The 27,542-nt window shown below is 36.6% G+C and overlaps 1 protein-coding gene across 6 annotated transcripts in view; it reads right to left on the reverse strand.

The window, feature by feature from the left end:
- Positions 1-27,542, reverse strand: part of NTNG1 (netrin G1) — a gene marked incomplete at its 5' end in the record, with an annotated part of 151,602 nt that overhangs the window by 22,873 nt on the left and 101,187 nt on the right. The window contains 3 exons of one of the 6 annotated variants that reach the window (XM_082002779.1): positions 4,385-4,522; positions 10,090-10,257; positions 27,308-27,334. In XM_082002779.1, coding sequence (XP_081858905.1) covers positions 4,385-4,522; positions 10,090-10,257; positions 27,308-27,334 — 333 coding nt within the window. Of the gene's footprint in view, positions 1-4,384; positions 4,523-10,089; positions 10,258-15,402; positions 15,463-17,393; positions 17,460-27,307; positions 27,335-27,542 lie in introns of all 6 variants that reach the window. The other 5 variants (XM_082002780.1, XM_082002782.1, XM_082002781.1 and 2 more) reach the window with 5 other exon arrangements.

Here is a 27,542-nt window from a genome sequence, read left to right on the forward strand (position 1 = left end):
TTCAAGAAAGAGTTTGGTTTTTTTTTCCTTTAAGAAATTGATGGTAATATATCTTTTCGTGCTGAATTGTAAACACAAACTTCCAAAAGCAAATGTTAATTTAAGTTTCAGGGCTACAATTTCAGGTTTGATATTCTTTGGCAATTCAATCTGCACAATGATTTTGATCAAATGCCTTGGCTTCTAACATTTGTAACACGTGACAAAATGCACACAAAAAAAGCTTGTATTTAAATAATCACATAATAAGTTGAATGCACACTGTGACAGAGTATGAATTATCTAACAGGCTGCAGAGTAATACAAGTTCAGTCTGGAATACAGATATAAGCACTTGAGCATTGAAGAAAAGTGTAAAGCTTTGCCTCCTTTAATAAAAACTATTTAAAATGAATGAAAAAGTGTAAAATAAAATAAACCAGAGTTTGACATAAGGCATTTGGCTGAAAACTCATTTGCTAATTGTTTAAGATTTACACCACTGAACCAGAATGATTTAAAACAGTGATTCACAATAATTAACGCACTGAATTTAACTCTGGTACAAGCTACCACTGGTAACTCTTGTACCGGGTCTAGTACTCCACTCTTTGTGGTTCAACCTCTTTATTTGTTCATTGACTATATGAAGGAGGATAGTGAATAACATTAATCATTGGACCTTCCTTCACCTTTTCTCTTGTGGGGTGATCACACCTAATCAAAATTTGAGCCATGCTGGTAAACTGAGATTGGCAAGAAAGTCACTTTTTCTCTGCCTGATTGGATAAATATGCAGCTGGTTTTGGAATCAATTCTTGTGTGCGTGAAATTAAAAGGTGTTATTTTTAAATGCTCTTGTGTGTATGCAACAGAATTTAGTCACCTGAAATGTCGTGGCCAAGAAATACAAAAGATGCAAGACTATAAGCAGTCAAATGAATGCTCCTGCTTAATATTTTGCCTTCATCCATTTTTATATAACTCGGGCAGTTCTGTGTGTGTTTACTTTTTGTTACAGGTTCCTCTTACCACAAAGCACCATGTTCAGTTTAAGACTGGCCCAAAACAGCTGTAATTGCTGGTTAAATTTCTTGCCAGGCTTGGAGCTTGTTGTTCTTTTTCTTTTTTTAATGTTTGTTTTTAAAGGAAATAATTTAATTTCTATAAAACAGAAAAATGAAATATAGCTATGTATTTGCTCATATTTCTGGAATTCTAAAAGGGTTTCAGGACCAGACCATTCTGTTCTTAATTAACTCCTTGCGCCTTGATCTACATGTGCATGCTGGTGAGAAAACCATTGTTGGTGTCTGGGAGGGAGGCGGAGAGCGAAACCCCAGCAGCTTCCCCGCACGCACGACGCCTGCGGCGGGGGTTCTGGGGGAGGGCTTAGAAGTAGCGGCAGGTACAGCCGCATCTATATTGTGCCTCTTCTTCTGAGGGCAGCAAACCTTCCTGTACCAACCAGACCCTGCTGACCGCTATGTCTATGCAGCATAAACCCTGAATTCAGTAAGGTAACGGCTGTTATCACGGTGCTTTTTATCTGTGAGGCCAAGTCTGAAATCACATCTGACCTCTGTGTTCACAGACCGGCAAGTGAGGAGCGCTCTGCCCAGATCCTCAAAGGTTTTAGCTGAAATCAGTAAAGGTGAGGTACCTACGTGAATACTTCTGAGGATAATAGCTTCTGTGTCTTTTGCCCATGTGTGGTATAAGGTAGACTACAAACAGTAATTTATCAAACGATACATTGGGAGCCTTAGAAAACACCACAAGACCTCAGCGTTGTTTTTGCCCAAAGAGGATTACTAATATATAAAAGTAAGCCACTCCGTTTACTAATACAATCATACAAGTAATTAAACTAGCCATGTTATAGATTTATATATTTAACGTATTTATAGGTCAAGCTTCTTGGGTCGCCCTGGGTCAATGGTTTTTAGCAACAAAGCTCTAAGAAAATATTTTCTTAATAATGCCAATAGGCTATGTATAACAAAGCAAACAAACGCATATTGGTCTGTTTGAGTGTGTGTGTGTATCCATCTTTGCATATAAACATTTCTGTACAGCACAAGCTCAGGGAAACAGATCACAATCACATGCTACATGTCCAGACAAATAATCTTTTTGAGCTTTGCTCAAATTGCCACACTGCAAAATTAAATGAATTGGAATTCTGTTCCTCCATGAGAAGACTTGAAATGAGATTTAAATCGGCGTGTGCTTGGTACAACATGGCAATTTGATGTCTGTTCCATAAAACTGACAACCGCATCTAGTTGTTTTTCTTCTGAATGATTAGGTAATTTGGTCAAACTTGGAGAATACCTAACAGTTACACAATCAGACAGATTTGTTCAGAAAATTACAACACAGTGAGGGAAACTTAATTAGGTTTGTCAGCAAATATAAAGGCACTAGCTTGCATTTCCAGAAACTGTCTAAAGCTTTTAAAAATACTCTGATTCAGCTAAAATCAGGCTAATTATATGTCGGGCTCAAAAAATCCTCATTAAAAGAACATTATTGGGGTTATGATGTCCAAAGCTGAAAAGATAGGAAATACTGCATTTAATAAGCAATTGGTTTGACAAGCTGGTATATATATTGTAATATTAATTACATGACTGTAAAATTTGCTCCACAGACCTCGAGAGCTGTTCAGTATCTCAGCTACTTAGTATCTTTTTTAGACCTACTGTGAGGACCTGGTGTTTAGTGTACTTTTATTCAAATTCTGCTGCAGAGAATCATACTGATTTTTCTCCCCCCCCGCCCTGTCATTCCTGTCACTGCAATATCTCCATGCTTCACAAATTCTAATGCTTATTTTGCCAGTACCGAGGGTAAGGTACGGGGGGGGGTGACCACCTCCTCCTACATAAGGAGTGCAAGGCAAAGGGAGATCCTATGATTTCTGAGTGCTTTTTTTGAGATACCTAAGATCTCATTTTTTCAAAATATTAATAATGGAGAACTCTGAGATTTGAAAAACTACTTCGCCTGCTTTCTGCTGCAGCTGTAAGTGCTCAATAATTTTGTGAATCAAAACTCCAGTGCAAGCATCCCGAAAATGAGAACACGGTTAACAACCACATGTGAAAAGTATGGTTTAAATAACCTGCTAAATATAAACAGGAGCTTTCTGTTGGAGCTGAGGAAGTTCAATTTTCTTGGGTAACATTTAACTGCATTGCCCATGCAAAATTTCTTTCTCTGCGTGTACTAGCTTTAATGCTAATTGGTTAATTATCACAATCTTTCCTGAAATTCTTTATTTATCGCTTTTCTTTCCAGATGTATTTGCTGAATTGTCACAAGCCCAGATTTTCTACTTCAGAGGTACTCATCACTTGGAGAGGCAGTGGTAATCTCTAGCCTTATTGTGTTGTGGTGTTTTTTTTTTAATTTATGATGCAAGATGTGCATTTATTTTAGAGCATCTGTAGCATTTGTATGGCTATATGGCCAATTTTATAATGTTTGGCTAATCAGTGTCAGTAATTACATTCTCTCTTGTTTTTCTCACTCTTAAAAATCAAAAGCAAGCTCTTGTAGAAATTTCTTTAATATGTGTGTGTAAGAATGCAGAGAGGCAGGGAGAAAAGGTGAAAGAAAAACATGAGAGGACTCTGCAGAATTTCTGGAAGTAGATGATCGAAACAGTTATAAAGAATAAGTCTCAAGAATTTACTACAAAAGAAATTTGCAATGTAAGTCTAATCCTGTATATACCGATGTGGTATTTCCACTCACTTGTTTACAAGACCTGTTAACCAGAAAAGAAGCTAAACATTCAACTAAGCATTAAAACAACATCTGCTCTAGCAATGTTTATGCAATTTCAGCTCTTATTTTTAAGGATGTTGAGTATACTCCCATTTTTTTTTTTTTAACCTTTAGCTTTTCTCTAGTTTTCACTAATTATATCAGGTAATGAGCCAGTGTTTTGCAGTTTTATTGTCCAGGGACATAGCTTTAAGGTATAAAAGCATAGTTAAGTTACTCAAGAAGCTGAAGGTTAGTACAGATAAAAGTGAACATGCAGAGAAATCACCTTTTGTCTTTTAGTAAGAATTTTAAATTTGGAGTTAATATGCTGATGCTTTAGTATACAAAACTTATTTCCCAATTGGCAAGACACGCACATTTACATTTTTCAGTGGGAGCTCCTCCAGACGTTAGCAAGAGGAAGAGGGAGGACGCTGAAAACATACTGAAATAAATGGACGGCACAGTCAATTTACTGTCCTCATCTGGCAGTCTCCGAAAAGGTTCAGGCAGTATGACATTCTTACAGCTTGTAGTGTTGTGCTCATTTTCTGCTCTTAAGCAGCTGCACGTGATAGCATGCAGACGCAGAGGCAGGAGAGGGGCGACTCTCAGAGTTACTTACGTTGACAGCCCAAGCTGTGCCAGATATATCCCGGCAGACATTTATCACATTTAGGCCCTGATGTTCCCTCCTTACACTCACAAAATCCTCTGTCATTACAGCGATCATGGACTGAACCAAAAGGGTTACAATAACAGTCTGCAGAAACAAGACAACACATATACACTGGATTCAGGTCTACATATGGTGATAATTCATTCAATACCAATAAAGGGTGCATTTCCAGTGCTAAAGGTAAAGGAAGACTGTCTATTAAGGGTATCTAGAGCAGTGAATATAACTACTATAGGCCCATTTATTTGTTTGCATATGTCATTTCAAGAAGAAACATTTTATGATGTGAAGAGAAAAAGTAAACAGAAAAGATATAAAGGCAGAAGATACAATGTTCTTTGAGGACAAGTGATTGTAACAGATTCTCTTTTGGTAAAGAAGTTTTTGACAATTTTTAATGTTCATTAGAAAAGTTTTGTATAGCGTGGATATATCGATGTGCTTTCAGGGTGAAATGTTTTGCATTATTAAAGTAAGCTTATCTCTATTACTCAGTATTTTCAGAAGTGCTGAATGTCTTTACAGGGCTATATAAATGCACTTTACCTATTTCCAAGATAGTCTTCCTTTATAGTTTTGAGCAGTATAGTAATTTATTTGGATACTTCCCATTACATTGATGAGATTGTATTTATCAGTGACGTTAATCAACCTTTTACATATTCCACAATGAAAAGCTTGAGGTGAGCAGTAATGTAATGCAAAACTTATCAGAACTGGCTTTACGCTGCCATTTTCATTTCTCTCACCTCCCAGTGGGCAGATGGAAAATGCAATGAGGCTCATTCCTCACTGTATATTTTCTACGTGTGTTCACTTAACTAAAGAATGACTAGGGTAACCCACTTCTTCCCACAACACTTACAGCGCTGTTCGTTCACAGCCCTTTTCTTTAACATGATTACAGTATCCGTGTTCAGCTTTCAGCTAGCTGAACAAAGACAACAAGACAGTAGCCAGCAGAGGTCATTTTTGGCACTCCTGTTCTTCAGTTTGTTTATTTTTTAAAATGAAGGGCTGTATCTTATTTGTATGTAGACCCATGTAGACCCAGAGTAACTCCACTGTCAACTGAGACCCCAGACGCATTTTGGCAGCATCTGATCTCTGCTGTTGTTGAAGGCAAAAGATACGCAAATCAATTCCTGAATCTGGGCAAACTGCTGGGACTCCGGCTTTATATGTCTGTGAATCAGTGCTACTTTGATGACTACCTTTGGCAATTGTTCCTTAGCATTAGGTTAAACCTCAGCAATACTGTAAATGACAAAATGGAGTTGAACTGGGAAGTAAAAAAAAAAAAAAATTCCAAAGGGAAAACTGCAACAGGAAAAAAAAAAAAAAGGAAAACATTTGTCATCTGTTGTCTCAGTGTTTATTAACTATAAATTACAGATGGCACTTTGAACATTTGGCATGCTGAAGAAGAATAGTTACCTTTGGCAAACGGAGTTCCACAATAATAATAGAGTCAATTAGCTAGCAACGTTCATTAATGAAGTTGAAAACTGCCATACCAAAAATACTGTGCAAGACTGAGCAGAATTACAGCACAGTGAGTGCCATTTGAAAAGCTGGCAATTCTGATGTTAATCAGATGTATGAATTGTTTATGGAAACAGGCACAGAACTGAGATATATATTGAATGCAGGAAGTAAAATTTGCTTGAATAGTGTTTACAGAAAACCTTGACAGACAAAAAGCTTGGAATTACACTGGAAACAGCGGGCTTGATTCTTGTACATTAGAAACAGGCTAATTGGACACAATGGAGTTACAGCAATTTAAACAAGTGTTTGTGAAAGAAATCTATGGCCTGTGATATTGAATGTTTAAAGACACATAATGTTGTATTTTCCAGAGAACAAGAACCTGACTCTGAATCAGTGAAAGCTTTCCTACTGAATTATATCATATAAATATGTAAGAAGTACCAGGCCCATATTGTGCAGTTTAAGGGAAAGTAGATAGTGGAAACAAAACTTTAAGCCAGGCCCTTTTACAAAAATAGTAGATCAAATCAGAACACCACACAGACCCAGTAACCTTTAGTAACAGAATCTAGCCTCCATCTTTCCCAATACACAATTGATACCATAGATACATAACCTACAGAGGTCCAACAAACATCCAAGCTCATTGTCCAACACAGTATCACAGGCTGTGGAACGCATCCCAAGACCTGCTAAATACTTAAGACATTAAGAAGCTCAAAAGCCACAATTCTGGGGAGACAGTCAGTATCTCCAATGCCCTTGCAACAGGGAATTAAGTAACATTAAATTAACATTCCTAGATCACCCTAATAAGCAGACTACACATCAGGTTCCAGGGTGGGGAAAAAACCCCTGCAGATCTGAACTGGGAAGGAATTTTCCTCCTAACCTCCAACTGGCGACTTTGAAGGATGGCAAGATGACAGTAGTAGTCATCTGTTCACTGAGATTCACTATATAAATGTGATGCTGCCAACAAAACACAATGAAAATAAGTAAAAAAGAAGGTCGAGAAAAAGGGCTGAAGCTTGCAGGCTTGCTGCTTGTCACTCCGGGTTGACAGTGGCTACAGGACAGCCCTCAGGGATCACTTAACCATATATCATTACAGTTTCTAATGGTCTCACAGGTGTTAACCGAAGCTTAAGCCTAAGTGACTGCAAGGTTGGCTTTCTTATAGGTGTGACAATAACTACCATTTTGATATTCGTGTTGTTAGGCAATGGAAGTGTTTTATTACTCTGGGTCTACTTGGTGGTTTCCATGCTATCCATGCTTGCCAGCGTGTGTATTCACTGAAATAAAGAGTTATCAGGACTTTATCAAGACCTTGTAAAAATAAAAAGCTCTTCACGTTGTTAAATTCTTTTTCACTGTAAGCATGTCAAGTAAATGATTTTTAACTTTAAAATATCTTGATTTATTTAGAAACTGTAGTTGCCCATATGAGGTAATTTTACAGTTAACTGAAAAATCCACAAATTTTTGATATTCCGTTTTAGGAAATAAAATTTATTTTCCTTGTAAAGAAATTAAGGGCATAATGAAATTAGATCTAAGCCCACTGTATAACGTGTTGCATTTGGTTCACTGGTAAAAACCTTCTCAGTGTTTAAATTCTTTGTAACTTGTCAGTTTTAAAAATGAAACATTTTACATTTTCTCTATTTAGTTAGCATCGGCTAAGATTCACAGATTTGTTATCCATGTACTTACCATATATATTTATTAAAACTATATAAGTAGTTTTGATAAATCAGAGCCAAAGCCCCGTTAGCTGACATTAAACTAGCTGACACAAACATTTTTTACTTTTCTACATATATGGCTGAAGAGGAAAGAATTAGCCTGCAAAAATAACTTTCATACGGGAATAAGATTTGCACATGTCACTAGAAATCTGCTTATTGAGATGTTCATGCCAACACTGCACTCATACTTAAAACCAAAAACACTGCTTTCAAACTCAGAGAAAATAGAAATGAGCATTTCCAATAGAGCAAGACTCTTTGTGCTTGACCTAGAAGGATGGTGAATCCATCAACTCTCTGAGAGGTGAAAATACTCTACACTTTGCAGGATTAAATCTTAGGAGCCCCAGTTCCTAAGCACTTTAAGTATAAACTTCTCTGTTTTCTGAAAAGCGCTTGGGTATCTGCTTCACTTTGCTGACTTCAAACAAAAAGTAGTATGAAAGTTGTCTTAAGTTGGCAAATCAGCTAGGATACATACATTTTGTATGCAGTATGACCCTGAAAACTGTCTTAGTCCAACAAGAATATTATTTATTAAAAACAAATTACTTAATATGTAGCAAACCAGGGTTTGAACCTATAGTCATCTCACATGGTACAATTCTCATGGGAGCCCAAGAGAATTCTGCTGGCATCAGGCAGGAAAGTCAGCAAATGCATCACAGTGCCTTTCTTAATTTTTTTTAAAACTCTGGTTAAATGAAAGTTTTAAAAATTTTATTTCTGCAGAGTCTGGGCAATTTCAGAGTGAACAGTTGTTTTACTAAGACATTCCAAATACACTTGCAAATTAATTTAAAATTTACTTATTTTTGACTCCTTGCTTTATTAACTTCCTTGTCTTACGTAGCTATAGCTGCTGTCCTAGCATTTCAGTGTACATGGGAAAGCAATTTACTGAATGAGATGATGAAGAATCCCAAACAGAGTAATTTAGTGTCATATTCATTAGGCCTATTTAGGCAGCTGTAGTTATATAGCCCTGATGTCATACCAATGATGTCCGGCATCTACATCAAACAAATATGAGGGCCAGTGCGTTTTTTCCAAGAACATTTGATTGGGTTAATCCCCTCAGCAGAGTCATACAAAATCATGACTTGCCTACTACAGTTCGTATTAGCTCAGACTAATTAACGTCCAAGGAGCTCATGCATTTTCTGAATGTGTTGCCAAGCAAAGTTAAAAGAAGGACACATGAAATGCAGTGTGTGGATGGATCTGGGTGTTTATCACGAAATAAAATGTGTAACTATCAAGCTGCAGACTAAAACAAATAATTGGAACCTAAATAGTTTCTGGCTTGCATCTCAGCCATGGACTATAAAGAATATTAAAACATAATTTATACACCCATAGTCTATTTTGGCATGAAAAAAAAAAATCCTATAACTACCCTTTCTTTTTGTTTCCTGGAAAATGGAAAGAAAAAAAATCACAATGAAAATCCAGAACAGGTTTTACTGATGTTTATGTCTACAAGAAACATTATATAATAATTTCTCCACCTCTGTTTGTTATTAGAACAGTGCCTTTTGTGGCTATCTGTTAACTACTGGCCATTGTATGAGGCTTCTTTTATTAACTATGTTCAATGTTCACCTAAAGTGTTCTAACTTCTGCTATATATTGTTTGTGGTGACATGAGAACAATGCATGTTCTTCTAGTGTGCTAAAGATCTTATATTTTTTCCCAATATGCTTTTATTATGTTCTGACACTTTCTTTAATTCTGCACTTTGGATATTTATAGCAGATGCTAGGTCTAAAGCACTGTTTCCACCTAGGAATCCCTTTTCTAAATAGCCATCATGTCAAATTGATTTGACAAATTCTGCTCCTAACCACATGGGCATAATTTCAGTTTCTCCTCTAAGGAGAGAGGTGGTAACGCTGCGTTTACAGCCCTGGCAGCAGAATTAGCTGCAACATGTTTTTATGAAATTTCATGAATAAAAGGGGTTAATATATACTCCCCATGTCCTACTGATGCAGCTGGCAACTTTTGTAGTTCTCCAGGATAGTATTCAAGTCTCTGTACTAATAATCCTGAAAGTTAGACTGGGACCAGGTATTTATTACTTGACCCTTCAGTTTTCACGTGTGAACCTCCAGCATGGCTCCCTCCTGCAGAAGGACAGCACCATCAGTTTCTCAGGGGCTTCCTGGGAAAGTCTTCCCAGGACCCTTAGCCAGGGAGGTTCATAGTCATATACTGATTCAAAATACCTTCCTGGGGCTACAGGGGCAACGGAAAGGAGGTGAAAAGTCTACACAGATGTTCTTATCCATTGAAAAAGCTCATTCTGGCTCAACTGGCAAGTAAGCAGCAGTGGTCCCTAGCAGCTGCCAGTAGCTGAAAAGGCACAGAAGAAAAGCCGCAGTTATCCCGGGACTGACCTATGCACACATTTTCATCGTCCAGCTCTGCAGAAGCATTTCTGAAGTAGCCCAGCCTGCATAACTCACAGTGCTGACCTCTAGTGTTGTGCTTACAGCTCACGCAAATGACCGTATTGAGCAGCTCGATGTAACTGCACCGGTTGGAGTGCCCGAAGCATTCACAGTCTTTCAAGGAAGAACAGAAATGTATACAAAGTGTATACAGCAGTAGAGTAATAGCACATTACATGCTTAGTAAAAATGAACCATGAATAGAAGTATGAATGAATGGCACATACATGTTAATCAATGTAACATGGACAACAGCAGATGCTTATCTGCAATGAAAGTGAAGTTTGTTTCAGGCAGGTTAGCGTGACCCGACGACCATGGCATGACGTCGAAGGCTGGCTGTTGTTGGCAGACCTGATGGAACTGAAGCATTTGCAGTTGTAAACCTTTCAGGGGTACGGGAGGCTCTGTTTCCGCTGATAGAAATGCATATCTTTTTGCACATTTGAGATGAGTATAAATCAAGACAAGGGAATAACTTCCTCATATTAAAAATATTGAATACAGTGGACAAAATTATCAAACTTTATCATGCTTAAATCCACAACTGTCAGTAAAATAAAAGCTTTCTTCTGACATAGAAATACTACTGAACTTGGGGTACTGTAACTGGTAGACACCTTGGCAACCAGACAGCTTTATTCCAAGACCAAGCAAATCTCTAGTTTGACAGTTTTGGCCAGAACCTCCTAAAACAATTAACAGACAAGAAAAGGAAAGAAGAGAGGTGTTATTTAAGAGCTACTTCTACTGTACTTCTGAGGTAAGCATTAACCCACTTTTATATTCTGAGATGAGAAACAATTGGGCCAGAAAAGATCATGAAAATTCTGAAATGTGTACTGAATAGAAAGCATGCTTACTGCAGCCATCTGAAATGCAGCTGGCATGACAGCCGCTTTTTAAAAACCCCTTCATTAAACATAGATGCTAGTGCTTTTTAGTCTTTAATGACAAGCAATGCTTGGTTTTATGCGGAAAGAAGTAGAAATTAGAAATGTATCAATATCATTATAGAAGGCTCAGCTATGCTTTGTAAGTCTGATGTAGTTTGTAAGTAGAAAGCTTGTGTAAGTCTGATCACTCAACTCTGAGATTATGAGCCCAGAATGAAGGCAAGAAAGGTTGTTAGGATGATCAGAGAAGTAGACAGCCTGTTTAAAAGCAAAGACTATGGAAATTTGGCTTGTTTAGCCTAGGAAACTGAAGACGGGATGTCACTGGGCTATTAGTACATCAAGGAGACAGCCTTCTGCCATCCTAAGCGAATGTCTGTGCTAATGGACAACACTGGCACAGGAACAAATGGGTATTAACTGGCCATTGAGAAATTTCAACTGGAAATTAGGAGATGGTATCTAGCCATTAGGGCACTGAGGTTCTCGAACACTCTTCCAATTTGTAGCAAAAAAATGATGCTTTAGAGATGTAGTTTATTAACTGGTGAAAGAAATTACGGTATGTTTCCTGCAGTAATGGAGTACTGGATGCAGTGACTTGGAAGGGCTTCAAGGTCTTGGAAGTTAACTTAGCCTTTAATTAGATAATGCTGTAGCAGAGGGTGTAAAATGCTTCTCTACATGACAGGGGCCAAGTCCCCTGCGCTGCCCTGCCTACGATATGCTGCTGCTGATGCTGGGGCACCTAATGAGCCCACTGATTGTTGGCACAGGTCAGATACAGTATTTGTGCCTGTCTGCATTTTTATAAAGAAATAGCAATGTCCATGTTTATGAGTATGTTATGTACACTTAATACATAGATATTTCTTTGGCTGCTGTCTGATGTAGTAGACTTGTAAATAGATTACATCTTTTCTTATACTGTACAATGCTTAGCACAACATACGTTTCAATCTTGAGAGCTGCCTTTCTGCTGCTGGGAAACATTAATTCAATTTACATATACACATTTAGTTAACATCTATGCATTCTTGTTCTCTTCAATATTATACTGCTAAAGCAATGTTTCATGGTTCACACCAACCTGATAATTTTGATGCCTAAAACCGCTGGAGTACAACAAAACATTTGGTGTATCAGCCTCAGTATGATGAATTGACGTTATTGAGGGGGGAGGAAAAAAGTGTTAATGTTTTGTCTTTTGCAGCTGGTCGGTGCGATTCAGCATCTCTGCCAGCTGCCCAGCAGCATTTCTCCCCTAGTATATCCATCTTGCTCGAGTAAAAACTGCCTGTGAGGGGCAGAGGCAACAGATCTAAAAGTGGAAACTAGCACTAGCAAACGAGAATCACCGGAAAAATTTCACAATTGTAAGGTTTTATGCGTTCAATTTTTAAAATAAGACAGACTAGTTAGCGATAAGTGTTCTGATCCTTCTGAATCTCAAATTCAGCAGCGGTGCTTGTCTTAGTCTCTCTCAGGAGAGAGACAAAGGACTTGTCTTCTGCTATCATTAGACTATTTGTTTTGGTGAGATGATACTGTACTGGTATGTTTGTCAGACTTGTGGCTAAACATAATCATACTGTAGGTGAATTTAGAGGAAATAATTTACCTTGTGTTTTGCATCAGTAACAGGCAGCAGAATACTACATTTTTATGTTTCAAAAATACGTGGACTATAAAAAAGTGCCAGTAAATCAGACCATGCTACATCATCTTTTGTGTTTAAAGTAGCAGAAATAAATTCAGAGTATTTTGTGAATGAATGACTGCGCTAATTCCACTCTGATATGACCTTCAATAATATTACTACATATAATTAGCCATTACAAAAGCACAAGAAACAAAGCTGCACATAAAGTAATTAATTCTGTAACAAGGCTTGCTCCAAGTTATGATTTGGATTGAGAAAACATCCAGTAATTACAAAGGACTTAGTTTGATGTACACACATGCTCCTAAACATATGTAGAAGGACTACCCAAGTTCAGACGTGGCTCATCAATATTAAAGCTGAACAATGAGACCAGTTCTTATACTTGGTTGCATTCCTATAGGTACTGCTCTTTTGTAACAACTGTGCTGTGTGAAAGAAAGCCTTTGTCTCAAAGTTAACTTATACTAAGCTACAGGAAAGCTCTCGGAATCTAGACTGATCATCAGAGTGATAAATGCTACATGGTATAGAAAAAAACCCAGTTAACTCAAAACCAGTCTAACATCCGATCACAGATTAGCAATGGTGCAAAGGAAAAAAAAGGCATGGCAAGTAACAACTAAATCAATTTTCTGCTAATTTTTGCTTCCCCCCATTTTGCTATACTGCTGTTGGCCTGATCAGTGAATCCTCTGATTTTACATCCTCTGGTTTATAAAAAAAGCTGTGTAGAAGGTCCTCATAGGATTGAAATGGAATTATTTTCTCCACTGGCTACATGAGGTGCTACCTAAACCAGTCAAACATAATGTGTAGAACTGCATTCCACACCGTGCCAGCTGGGAAGCTAAAACCTGTCAGCGCTGTATGGCCTTCCTAGCTTATCGCGTGGTTCACCTTAACCAGCGCACCAAGGCCAAAACGTAGCTTGCTTATTAGAATTGTCAGAAGCGCAGCTTAAGGTTTTTAGGGACGTGTCTCTGGCTGGCAGCCTAACCGCTTTCATGCACTGGCAAAGCCATGCAATCACTGAAAGAGATGGGGAAAAAGTATCAAAATCGGGCTACAAATGGTTTACCAACAACAAAACGACATGAGCTTACAGTGCTAGAATATGCTGCTTTCCATTCCCAGTACCACGTGTCAGGAAAGACACAGATGAACTGGAGACAGTTTAAAGCTGAATAACAATAAGGAGTAAATGGTTTGGAAAATAAAACTTCAGAGGAAAGTTAAAGATAGCGAGATAGGTTTAATGTGAAGGAAAAAGGGAGAAGTAGCAGCCATGTTAGATTTCATAACTGTCTTTGGATGATTCAGGAATTGTCAAACCCCTTGACAACTCACAGAAGGACTGACTGTATGAGCCTTTAAAGACTATTTCCAACGTAATGATTCGATTGCAACAATCCTGATCCTGTTGTAGAAAGCATGACAAAATTACCCACTGAATGAGGCTCAAAAAGAGGTTGATCATTTAATTGTTTTGTTTCTATAAATTGAATACTTCCCCCCCATTATAATACTATGCATTTACAACTTTGAGATGACATACTATTGTGCCGTGGGGACGAGGTTCAGCTGAATTTTCATCTGCGACCAATAAAACATGAAATGTCACTACATAAAACAATGGTAAACACACATGGAAGGGAAGCATAATTTTTAAACTAAGGTAATGCACGAGACAGCTAGCAGTGGCATTTTCTAATTAAAAGCACAAAACGTATTTCAAGAAAAGTGCATTAAAATATTTTTTCTTTTTCATTTTCCAGTAACATTGTGTTCCTCCTCTATACCCCATCAAAAGGCAAACAAAGGAGATTTCATTGTAACCTTAGAGATGACCTCCTTCTTAACAAACAATATGGCTCGTTATCATGATCTCATCAAATGGGTCAAACTAAGTTCAAACATTTGTTAATATCCCTATTCCTTGCTAATATGAATTTCATGAATAATGAGATATTCACAATAGCTACAGAAAAAGAAAACATCTTTATGCATACTCGTTACAGATAAATTGATGAGGAAAAACAATGAGAAGATCTCAGGGTTCAGACTGTGAATGACAGATATGCAAATGAAACAGGTTACTTGTAAGTCAGAGCGAACGTTGGCATTCTTCCTTATGCCCATATAATTCCATTATTTTGATACAATACTTAACCATCAGTTCAAATGTAATGCCTACGCTCTGAATTTGCACACTGTTACAATAAAATGAAGATGTAAGGCACACTTACAATGCATTGAAAGACATAACTATGCATTACAGTCCATGGTGTTTACAGATACTTTTTAAGGATATGGACAATTGACATTTTATATATAGTTTGCCCTCAACTAATCTGCTTATGTACCCTCTTTTACAATTTCTGCATATCAGCGAGGAAAACAAGACTCCAGCCAACACTTGCTTTCTAGGCAACAATCTGAATGGTCATATTCATATATTTAATTCCTTTAAAATCAAATGCCATGTCACTTTATACGCCAGCAATGACTAAGACGCACGTTTATTATTTTCTTTGTATGGCTTATGTTTATGCGACTTAATGCTTCTGTTGTTGTCAATGAAGATGTCTCACCAGTAAGCTGACGGGTACACTTCACAGATATTCCAGATTCATACAGTGCAATGTTTTCACAACACAGAGCACTATGGAATCACTGTATGAATCCAAGAATTCCTACCTCTCTTGTGGTTTGCAACTTGAACAGAAGAAACAGTTGACATAGCTAATTTGGGAGGAACTGGATAGGTAATAAAATGAACAGTAAATTAGAAAACGTATCATATAGGAGCAAATCAGAAGATTAATATAAACTTCTTTAGCGTCTAACTTTTAAATAGACTTTAACAACAGTTATTGTTTTGTAGGAAAGGGTGAAAGTTAGGGAAAATGAGTTTTATACTATTAACTACTGAATCATTTCAGCTGTGATATCCAAGATATAGAGAATGTAAGTCACATCTATGCATTTTAACAGTTTCGTGTTAGAGGCTATTTGATGATTTCTCCCAATCCATGACCAATGACTATATGGTAACCAGAGTGGTCTGCAAAAGGGTTTTATTAAATCTACATGCATATTTATTCTGGCCTAATAGCATAAACAATGAAAACACAATAAAATAATAATAGGTATAGGCAGGCTTCTATAATTAGTCTCTTCATCCACTATCCCTGACTGAAGTATTTAATCTACAATAAATGTTAAACACTGTAACAGTATGCTGCAAACACATAATCTGACTAGAAATGCTTTTACGTTTTTGTGTTTTGTGCTCCCTAACAAAACATCAAAACTAAATTTACTAAAACTCTTATTTTGGGGAAGAGTAATTTTGAATGAATAATTTTGTGCTGTTCAAGATGTATTTTGCAATGAAGTTAAGCCTTAGATCACAAGCAGTATAATTAAGTGATGAAATCCATTAGAAATGCTAAATATCATTTCACTGGGAATGTTTTGATTTAAAATTCCTGTGAATAATGTAGGTTAATACTTACAGAGAGCACAGATCAATCTGGGTTTTATTTGTTTGTTTAAGGAACATATGCAAAAGCTTGAAAAATGTAACATGGGCTAAATGAAGTTATTGGAACGCTAAGTATCGCTTGATCAGGGATATATATTTTAAAATAAATGTGAATAATGCAAACTAAAGTACATTGCTAATCTTTATAGAAAGCACAGATTATTGTTTTCTATTTGGCTGGGCACATAGAAACCTGTACATATAACATGGTAGATTTTATATGTATATGTGCATATGTTTTGATTTAGTCATTGTGATCAATGGATTTAACTACAGCCCTTCCACTGTAATTCCCCAAGAGATTCCCAATACATCTTGTTCAGTTTGGTAGCTACTTTCTAGATCACCTTTTCATTAATTTTATTCTCCATCTCTATGTGTTATAGCACAGAAAGGACACACTTTGAACAGTCAAAGAAAGCCATAGGCCAGATTTCTGCAGGGATTTCTTTGGGAGCGAAGGGCGGTAAATAAGAACAAAAGGACTTTATTTTTTATAATGAACAATCATTTTCAAATGTGAAGTATAGCTGAATACAACTTCAAGTAACAAAGAATCTTTATTTTATTAGTCATCTTAAAAAGTCATTCTGTCTCTTTCAATGCTAATCACCATGCCACAGTCTGTGAGTGGTGGTTTTTTTTTTGTTTGTTTTTTGTGGCACTCAAATTGCAGAAAGCTATGAGTTTATCCTGCAGCAAACTTGCTTGCATTGAGGATGGCACGCAAGTGGAGGATGCCTCTCAGCAAACTTAGAAACACAAAGTGGAAACAAGACATTAAAAATGGGTTTGATGTAGACAAAGATAATCTTTCTGATTCAAGAATATTGAAACTTACTCAAGGTACAGACTGCTGTTGAAACAAGTCCAACGTTATCTAGGGCTTTCTGTATATCCGTACTTATAACCTGTACGTCTACTTTTCCAGACTTTTTGCAGTGATGATGTGCATAATCTGAGTGTTGGAAGACTTTTCAGGTAAGGTTTGTTTTATGGTTATTTGCTCACAGAATCGCATTACTTAGCAGTGTAAGAAAAATGAGTTGGATTATCATTGATACTACTTTTGCCACCATGTGAGACTCCTTGAAAGCAATTTCAGTAATTTTAGACCACTAGGAATTTCACAGCATCCTACCTTGGTTTGGTTTAGAAACCTCAAGGGAAGAAATATTCGGCCATATCCTATCAAACTTTGGAGGATCTGCATGCATCAGGAAAAATCAGGTTTTGTTATTTGCATCTGTGATATTGATCTAAGCAGGCAAGCATGTGGACAAAGACATAGATGACAAACACTCATTACTGGACTAGTCTAGTTGCACTTGAACAGTACATGACTCCACAGTGAACAAGAAAACAAGCAATTGATGATTCCCAAAACACCACATGGACATAAAATACTGTGCGTAACAATTTATCTTCCATGGTTTAAAATATAATTTTTTTGATGACAAGATATCCTAGACCAATATACATGATTCTAACACTAGGAACAAAACAGAAACATATTCTGTTAAATCTGCTCTGTAGAGATACAATGACAGTATCAGACAAATATGGATTTCTTACCAAAGACACATATCTTACCGTAACATCCTGGTTTAGGGCCTTTTGTGTGATTTATAGTTCTGTTATCAGAAGAAATATATTTACCAGTAGAGCGAGCCTTTTCTTTTGCTCTCACACTTTTGTGTGTTGTATCTATTTCCTATCACCTCTACTGATATATTTTACAGCTTGATTTTTTGGTAAGAGCATTAAGTATCTACATTTCTTTAAGGCCCTACGTAACGTGTTACCTACATGTAGAAGCATTTTGTCTCTCAGTGAAAGAATTAGCTATGTCTCTTTAGAGCTTCGTCTCTTTAGAGCTTCATCTCCTTTGGCCAGTGTGCTTTGGGGCTGCGGTAGTGGGGAGTGATAATCCTTAGCAGAATGGTGCTTGGTGTTGCAGCTGAAAGTAAAGGGGATAGAGTTGTGGGAGGAGGAAAGAAAGCTTTTCTTTGGTCCCTAATCTGGGAAATGGTATTTATACTCTCCTTATTTTTCTGTTATAATCTTTTCTCTGTTTTTATCTGCCTAGGTTTGAATATCAGATTTGGATCACATTTTTACCATCTTCTGTGAGCACTGCAGTGGTTGTGTCCTTTCTGAGCCGATCAGTATTTTCCTTAATGGTCACATCAGCCTACACAGCAGTGATTATCAGTGGGGGGAGAGCTATTTCTTCATTTCTACCTACAAGGAACTCAAATGAGCGGTGAGTAGATTGCAGTTGTCACAACTCGGTTGTCACTAAGGGTCTAGCCTTACAGGTCTTTTCGAAGGCGGCGTGTGTCACTGTTATGCCAACCTTAGCGGAAGACCTGCAGGGATGCTATGACAAGAAGACTGGAGCTTCAAACATATGATGTGGAAGAAGGACATGATTTTTTTCCATAGTATCTTCTGACCCATTTGTTAAGGGTGAAGACAAATTGGCTGGCTGGGGTTGGCTGTCCCCACAGTCCTCCCACACAGAGAACAATTCAAGGAAAGGATGATGACCTGCACTTTACCATTCACTGTTAGGTAGTCTTCTGCAATTGAATCAGTCAAGTTGTGATATAATCACAGCATTACATCATATTCTTGCATTTTTGGGCTTTTTCCTTATCAATCAAGAACACAGAAGAAAGAAAAACTGAGTCAATTTGGCAGATTCTCAAACAGTCTATTGATCAAAATAACCCGTCTCTACTGGTCAGATCCACCAATTCACACACATAAGAAGTGCAAACACAATAGTCAGAGTGTATGACAAAAGGCATCTTAAAAGCTATACTTACTGAGGTGGCACGATAACCCTAGCCCACTGAAGACTGTAATTCCATGCACCTGAGACACCACCTTCCTCCTCCTGAAACACTGACTGACTGGTTATGTTAAAGAAGTTTCAAGCACACACAGACAAATTACTTGCACATTGTTAATTAAATTAATTAATTTAAAAAACTTGTTAAAGTTTTGATAGTTTTGGGAACATTTAGGCTTGACCTAAAGATTCTAAAGGAACTGGACATTAGAGAATACATATGAAAAGCAGGAGCTAAAAAAGGAAAAGGAAGCGTTATTGACCACATTGTCCTGCTGTCCCCTGATTCTTTTTTTCTTTTAGCCATTGTGCAGCTGAGACCTGAAGGTATTACCAGAAGTAAAAGTGATAGTGGCAAAAGCTTTGTAATGCTTAGGACTACCCCTCTGGCAGATCTGCCATTTAATAAACTGTCAATCCTACATAGGAAAAACAGATATTTTATAAAATCTGATTAATATAATTCATAATATTTCATATATACTCTTATTCTGATGATGATTTCCCCAAACAATGTCTTGTCCGTATAAAATCATTACTTGTGTGACAGAAAAATCAGTGTTACATATTTCTTAGTAATCCTATAAATGCTATAGATCTGTGCTTATTTTAGCAAACTTACTTAAAATGGAGGTTGTGACTTTCTGCAAAATAATTAAAAATTCCTTGACCCTTTAAATTAGAGTACATTGAGCTGAGTTTCTTAATGGACATTCAAAACAATGAAGAGCATATCTACAGTGCCTGAAGATTACCAATTAAGTGATTATTACTAGTTGTTAGTGATAATTATAACCATCTTAGAAGGGACTTCTGGAGATCATTTGTTTCCACCCTTCGCTCATAGTAGGGTCAACTTCAAGGTTTGATGAGGTTGTTCAGGGTCATATCCAGCTGAGACCAGCTGCTGTCTTCAGTGTCTCTGAGCTGCTTGGTAATGCAGTCAATGCTCACGGAGACTTAATGCTTCTATTATGTGCTTTTTTTTTTTTTTTAAATATCTTTGGTAAAGAGAATTTTTTTTTCTTGTAACTTTATTCATGGAATGTATCATCACCAAGATTACAGGTTTCTTGATAAAGGCCTGCCTTCTTTCCTTTTTTTTTTTTTTAAAATGGAGATGACTTTAAATGCTTTATCTAAAAAGGTATGTGAGCTATCCACGTCAAAGAATGTTGACTGTTATTCCCACAAGTATATTGAAACAGATAAGTCATCCTTCAAACAGGCACTGGGAAGATTCATTTAGCAGATAGTTATTCTTTTATAGCAACTTGTGAAAATACTTCTAGTCCTCAGTGATTACCACTAAGGGTTTTATTTATAGAGAAGTTGACTAGATAAACCAAGCTCTTCCACAACAGTTCCACGTACAGACACTGTGTTCTGTAATTAAAGTAATTATTTGCCAGAAAAATTAATGAATTTTGGTGTAGGTATTCTAGAAGATACGTAATATCAACCTACTATAATATATTCTATGGCAATTATTCTAGGCAAACAAGACTACAGAAATGTGAAAAGGGGTTTCTAAAAATACGTTTTAGTGTTATTATTTAAAAGTTAAGCTACTGTAGGCACCTTTAAGAGTAGAGGTGTGTGAGCTATATGACTGAGCAGAAAATCAGATATGACATTTTAAATTTGCATTGGAAATTTCTGAATTTTTAGTTATTACTGTTCCAAAGCCAGATATAAGCAGACAATAACTATTGGGAAAAAAAAAATATCTTACTTTCACAAACTGAGGAGAAACTGGTTGCATGGTATTTATTAGGTGTATGATCATTTCCTTTGTTTTTTTCTCCCAATCCTTTTTTTGGATCTACAGTATCGGAATTACCTATGATATGAAATGAAATGAAGAAAATCTGTCTCAAGTATTCACTGGAACTGCAGTCTGCACTGTGGGCTACACCATGGTTTCAGACTGGGGAAATAATGGACATGAATGGGTAGTTTCAGCCTGATTCTAACCAGACAGCTGCACATGAAAAAAAACCTGTCATGATACTGGCAGAAATTAATCAGCACTTTGATGGTTTCTCACTCCAACCAAGTACTGAGCTGGCAGTAAAATTAAAAAGCATTCCCACTGAGAGGGGCTATCCTTCCTCAGGGATGAAGAGCGCAGGTGATGGAGCGCATGAAGACTATGCTGCTGCCTGGACATCTGTGCTCTACAGCAGACTAGCGTATTTTCATCTCCTAAACTGTTTCTGCTGATCCAGTCCACAAACAATGCATGCTGAAAATTACTAATAATAAATCAGTAAATCTTAAATAATGCTTACTCTAATGGCAATCAGGGAGCACTTGTGTGGACAACTATCATCGCTTATTTAATTTATAATAACAACAAAGAATCCTAGTTAGAGACTATGTTTTTTAACTTTCCTTCAATTTCTATTTAAAATCCAAAAAAGCATTAAAAAAATTGTCAGTGTAAGTTTAATGATTCCAGTAGAAGTCCATGTTTCTAGCCATAGAAAACTGGCCTTGCCACTGCCTGTTTTAAACAATGAGTAGTTGAGAGTAAATATCTATTCTAAAATATAGATGTCTGCTGAGCACAGTGGAGTTATGTGTATGATGGCAGTTTTAGATGTTAATATTAGGAAAAATACTATGAATAATAAAAAATAATGCTCACTTAAATCAATGGTAGATTTAGTAACTTCTGGAATAATTGGGTGTGTCTATATCAGATCATATTCCATCACTTCTTGCAAAGATCACACTATCATTATTACAGCATTTTTATTTCTTTAGGTCTGTTTGAAGTCATGATAACCTACCTCACATAAAATTTGCCTTTCAGCACTTTCGTAACACTGCAAAATCTAACTCATCGAAAGAGAAGAAATGCTGAAAATTTTTTTTTAAAAAATCACCCCTTTATTTTACTACGGTTAAAAAAAAAAAAAAAAAACACTTGGCCAATGTTAGGCAATCTTTTTTGGAGCAATGTAGGAAGTTTCATACCTGTTCCTTTGAAGAAAGGAGAATTCTGCATAAATGGGAAGATGTGGTTGTTTTATGGCAGCTCCTCAGCCATAACAGCTTTTATAACTGTTGGAAGAATTTAAATGCAATTAGTCCTTTATGTGTCCACTTGCCATCTTAGAGTAAAAGAAAGTGACCTTTTTAGAGTTTTTTTTTTAAAAAAAAACCAAACAACAAAACCAAACCAAATGATCCAGCTTTGGAAACTTTTAGATACCAGAAGAAAAATTCACTGATTTTAACAAATGTGTTGGCTAATTCTCAAAGGAATGAGATCTGAGGATGTATTCTTCAGTTGTAAGTATTTCCACTAAAATATTTGCAAAAGGGCACCATGAATTCAAGTATTTTTGGAGGGAAATATTTAGGTACTTTCTCATGACAAAAGAAGTAAATTATTCTGTTGATAGTTTGTGGGGGTTGTCTCTTTTTATTTTGATTGATTCTGGTTTTTCCTACAAAGATGCTGAAATTGGCTGGTTGACTAGGATTATTGTACAGTGATGCACAACTGATGAAGAACAGTAAATCAAGATTTTTTTGAAAGAATGCTGATTTGAAAACCTCATTCTTCTCTTATATTCTATGAAATAAACTGATTACATGTCTAATGGACAGAAAGAAAAAGAGAAGATGGTAAAATATAAAAGTGCATTTTTTTTCCTAGTAATTTCTCCCCAAGCTTTATAGATAATTAGATTTTTAAATATCTTCGTGGGTCATGTCTGCTTTCTATAAACTTTCCTGAGTAACTGTACCTAAACTTGCATATTGCAAGAGCAATGTGTTTTGCCTAGGTACCATGGTACATATTGAAATGTTGATATCTTATGTCCTTATTTTTATTTTTCAAGTGTTCTATCACTTGATTGTTTATTAATGGCTAAAACAAAGATAACAGTGAACGAAGTCATTTCCCTTATGTTACAGGGGGAAAAAACAAAAAAGCACTGAAAAGACAATTTGATACACTGTCTTTAACTAACCCAAGATGATGAAGGTAAACTGGGATGAAGAATGAGAAACAATACTAAACTGTAAATGGCCACTTCTACTAGACTAGATAAGAGAATGGGTCTTCTTATCTGTTCAAATTGGTGGATCTGGCAAAACAAAACCAAAAAGGCTCCCCCAAATCCCACCCCAACAACCTGTCAGTGCTCCCTGAAGCAGCATCAGTAGTTTCTGACCCTGCACTAGAAATCACTCCGCAAAGAGACGGTTTCTGCTCGGCCCTGGGGTCAGCGCAGGCGCTCTGCTTGCTGAACTTCAAGGGTGAAATCCTAGTTGCACAGAAGAAAACCGGCTTTGTTATGAATCCTACCAGGTAAATAAACGGCTCGCAATGTCTTTTACTTGGAATGTTGAATTTCTTTCAGATCCAGTGTTCAAATGAGTGCATTATACCATATGGTCTGTCACTATTTTCTTTCAGCCCAGTATTGTTTTAATATAATGGAAAATCTAATTTTTAAAGTGAAAAATTCTGAGTGCTTCAAACTATTAAAGTAAAGGAGGGAAAAAAAATACTGTTACTGGCTTGGCATTATAATCAGTTACTTAGATAAGATGATTGCCTTACACTAGGAGCCTGATTAACTGTATTATTGATTAAGAAGTCAGATTTGGATAAAATTGAATTCAAATGAGAACATTTTGCCAGTATGTCCAAAATAATATATATTGTCTGAAGACATTATTTAAATGTTCTAAGGAGATAAACATCTTAATGGTCTCTCAATCGTACAGCTCTTTCTGTAAAACCTGACCTCAAATAATAATACAAAAGTAATGTACAACCTAGTTATGCATGTTTATACCCTACTGACATATGTGGGTGTTGTGTATATACTCTAGTCCAGAGCTTGGCATTGTAATGGCTTTGATACCATGACTGTAAACTTAATGAAAGAACTTCTCGGCTACCGCAAGAGGGCAAAATACTTTGTGTTGTTATGAAAAGAAAAAAAACCAATCCGCTAGTATTTGCTCTCACAACCTTTTAAGATATATATTTACCACATTAAAATTTCATAACAAATATGTAAAAACAAATAAAGCTACACTCATCCTGACACTATTTTAGTTCCAGAAAAACACATACTAGATCTTTCAAGGTTAAGAAAACAATAAAATAAGAATGCCTATTCAGTCTTTTTTTTTCTTGTCTTGCATTCATTATCATTAAAAAAAAAAGTTCTCTTAATTTGAAATTGGCTATAAAGAAGAAGAAAAACAAAGAGAACAAAGCAGAAAATACCATTTGATTATCGTGACTGCATCTTGCACTTGGGTGCAAGGTCTGTCTCTAAACTCTGACTCATCTGCCACCAGCAGGCTTTAAGGTGATAATCACCCACACAGAGCTATTTGCACATCATGTCTATCCTATCCTGTATCTAATTATACCCTTTATAACAAACAGTTTAGCATAATTAGCGGAGTTATGCTTTACAGGCATAGAGATAGAAGCTATAGTTTAGAAGATTCAGCTTTTTGAAGGCATACATGTACAGATTAGTTACTTTGTTATTTGGTCACAATAATGAACCTTCTGATGCATTGGTCTATGTAGAATTGTACAATCATTATTTTAGCAAGTAAAATAATATAGTTTTCTGAATATTTGCATACTGTATATAAAAATTACTTAAAATTATGAAATGGTTTTGGGACTCATTAATTGCTAACACTTCCACCAGTATTTTTCCAGACATGGCTGAAAATGCTGAACGGGCCAGCACTGGAATCAAGAATGCTGGAAATGACCAGAGAACCTATTATTCAAGTGATAGACAAAAGCAGGTACAAATGACCTTAATGGGAAAGCTCTGATTTTTGTTTTTTTTTTCTTTCTAGATGATCAGAAAGGATGTTTACTTAATGACCGTTCGTTCTTTGTGTTCAGTGATGAGCTGCTTTAATACAAGATCCTTTAAGGTAAAAAAGGAATAAAGAATGATAAATATATGGGCACACAAGTGAATTTTTTTTTTTGGCTTGCTTTCATTGCAGTCTTAAAAGTGTTAAATGAACATCACTTGCAGCGGCATTTTCTTTGCATGCTGGCAGTTTAGACTTCATAACCCCCTGCCCCAACCCCATCCTCCTTACATACTAGGAAGAGCTTGAAGCACACAAAAGCCAATACCCCCCTGTTAGTGTTTGCTGCCAAGCAAAATAAACTCCAAACTGTGTCTCCTGAGAGTAACTTCCTGTCCCCAGATGGGGAAAAACTCTGCTGATATGAACACAAACATTGTAGTAGCATAAACAAAAGAGGAAATCTTGCAGAATCCATTAAAGCAGCCATAACTAATTAATCTTGTTTGTTTTTATGTGTTAATCATACTTCTGTTAAATTCTCTTAGAGACCAGGATAAATTTATGGGTCCTATCCTTGTTGAACGATAATTCTGCTATTTCTATTTTATAGGAAAGATGTTCAGAACATTGTGCAAGTAGAACTATTTTCCCCCTGAGCTATTTAAGAAAAAACACATGAAAAAAACAAGCAGAGTATCAGTATTTACTTGTGCTCGTGAAGAGATGCTCATGCTTCATCCTTTCCAGGTAGGCAAAGAAATTTGTTGGATTCTACCACACATTATTCCAAGGTATTTACAGCAGATTAAAGATAAAGCACAGACTTGCAGAAACTCTTGTATCTCCTAGGGAATGTTAAACAGAATTTTCTCCATTTGTAATAGATAAACTGTACTAATCACCCCAGTGTGAAATACAAAGAGGTCAACAATGCATCCTTTCAGGTCACCGTTGTTTAAAACGTATTTGAGTTTCCCTATTAAGTTTTCAAAGGCCAACATCTGCTGATGCTCAGAAATGGTGGATGTGGTGACAAAGGCTGTATGGAGTGTGACGTGAAAACACAACCATATAGTCCATGCAACACAGTACTAAGAAACTATAGCATAACCAAACTCCAAAGAGCTATTTTCCCATTCATCCCATTTCTGTTAACGGATGGCAGGAGTATTCCTGAGAACAGTGACATAAACTTGTCTTTCATTTAGTTCATTTTTTTGGTTATAAAATACATGTATAAACACAAGGTTTTGAAAATAGCATATTGCTATGCATTTGCAGTCATTCAGCTGTTAAGGCTGCTCTCGTTTGCAAGGAAGCTAGTTTTGATGGCATTTAACTTGCTGTCTGGAACTTAACAAATCAGCACCATTCATGACCTTAAAACTGAGAAACCTGACCCCACATCATAAGAAGCGAGGCAGTTTTACCCAAATTATTAGCAGCTTTTCAGTTGGATACCAGGTATGGCAAATTGCATTTTACTACTGTGATATTTTATCATTGTGATAGTCCTGCATCACCCAAATTGTGTCTACAGCCTCCGCAAAGCTGAGGCTGTGGGGAATATTCTTTCAGTCAGCCACAGCAGGTTCCCATTGCTACCTCCCTGCTTTATTTGTAATCAGCTAACGTGTCGTGACTGTGTGTGCTTCTCAGCTATGGAACTTAGCTAGGCTCACAGCTCAGCTACTGTACACTTAGTCCCTTCAAGTGCTTTATTTAATTAATCATCTACTTCATTGATATATTAGTTCTTTACATAAAGGTGTTATGGTTTTGTTGTAGTTGTAAGTAAAGCAGGTTTTTGTGAAGGAATGCAATTCTATTTATTTTGTGGAGTAAAACCCAGTTCAAAGGCTGCTGGAGTTAATGCAAAGATTCCAGCAGATACACTGGATTTTCTAAGCTACGTCATAAAAATGAAAACTCTTCCATTTGCTCTTCGAATTAACACACATATGACCCGCATGAAAATTAATAGTCCTATACTTCTCTGTTTTTAGCAAACACTTCTTTTTTTCTTTTTTTTTTTTTTTTGAAAAGATGCTCAACAAATATTTTCTGTGGAACAGACTGTTATTCTCTGTATAACGCTCAATTTTATAGCACTCAGTTTTCAACTGTTGATCAGAACGGATCAGAAAATCTATGGTTGAAAGCAGATGTGTTGTCAGGAGGGGCATTCTCTCTGGCCACGTAATACGGTTACATGTTAATGCAACAGAGGAAGGCCGATACATAGCCCCTGCACTATAGACCACATTTTCAGAGAAAAGTTATCTACAACAGAAAGGGATGTTGGGAAATTAGATCCAAGAAGCTGAATGACGATGCAAAACAATACTGGTTTTATTACTTACTACCAATACTGGAAATACTGGGTATACCTGTAGAAAAAGAAAACACAAAAATGTATAGTTAGCTGTTCGCTGTAGTTGGCTGAGCTTTTACATCTAAGATGCTGAAAACAATTTTCTCCTGATTTTCAGAATATTATATCAATACGTAGTTAAGCCTAAGCAACTGCCTATCTGTACCCAGCCCTTTCTAAATGCAGAGTCTTTAGATTTTCCAGTAGGAGGCTGCAGGGACCAC

This window comes from Phaethon aethereus (assembly GCF_964289735.1).
Source record: "Phaethon aethereus genome assembly, chromosome: 8".
NCBI lineage: Eukaryota > Metazoa > Chordata > Aves > Phaethontiformes > Phaethontidae > Phaethon > Phaethon aethereus.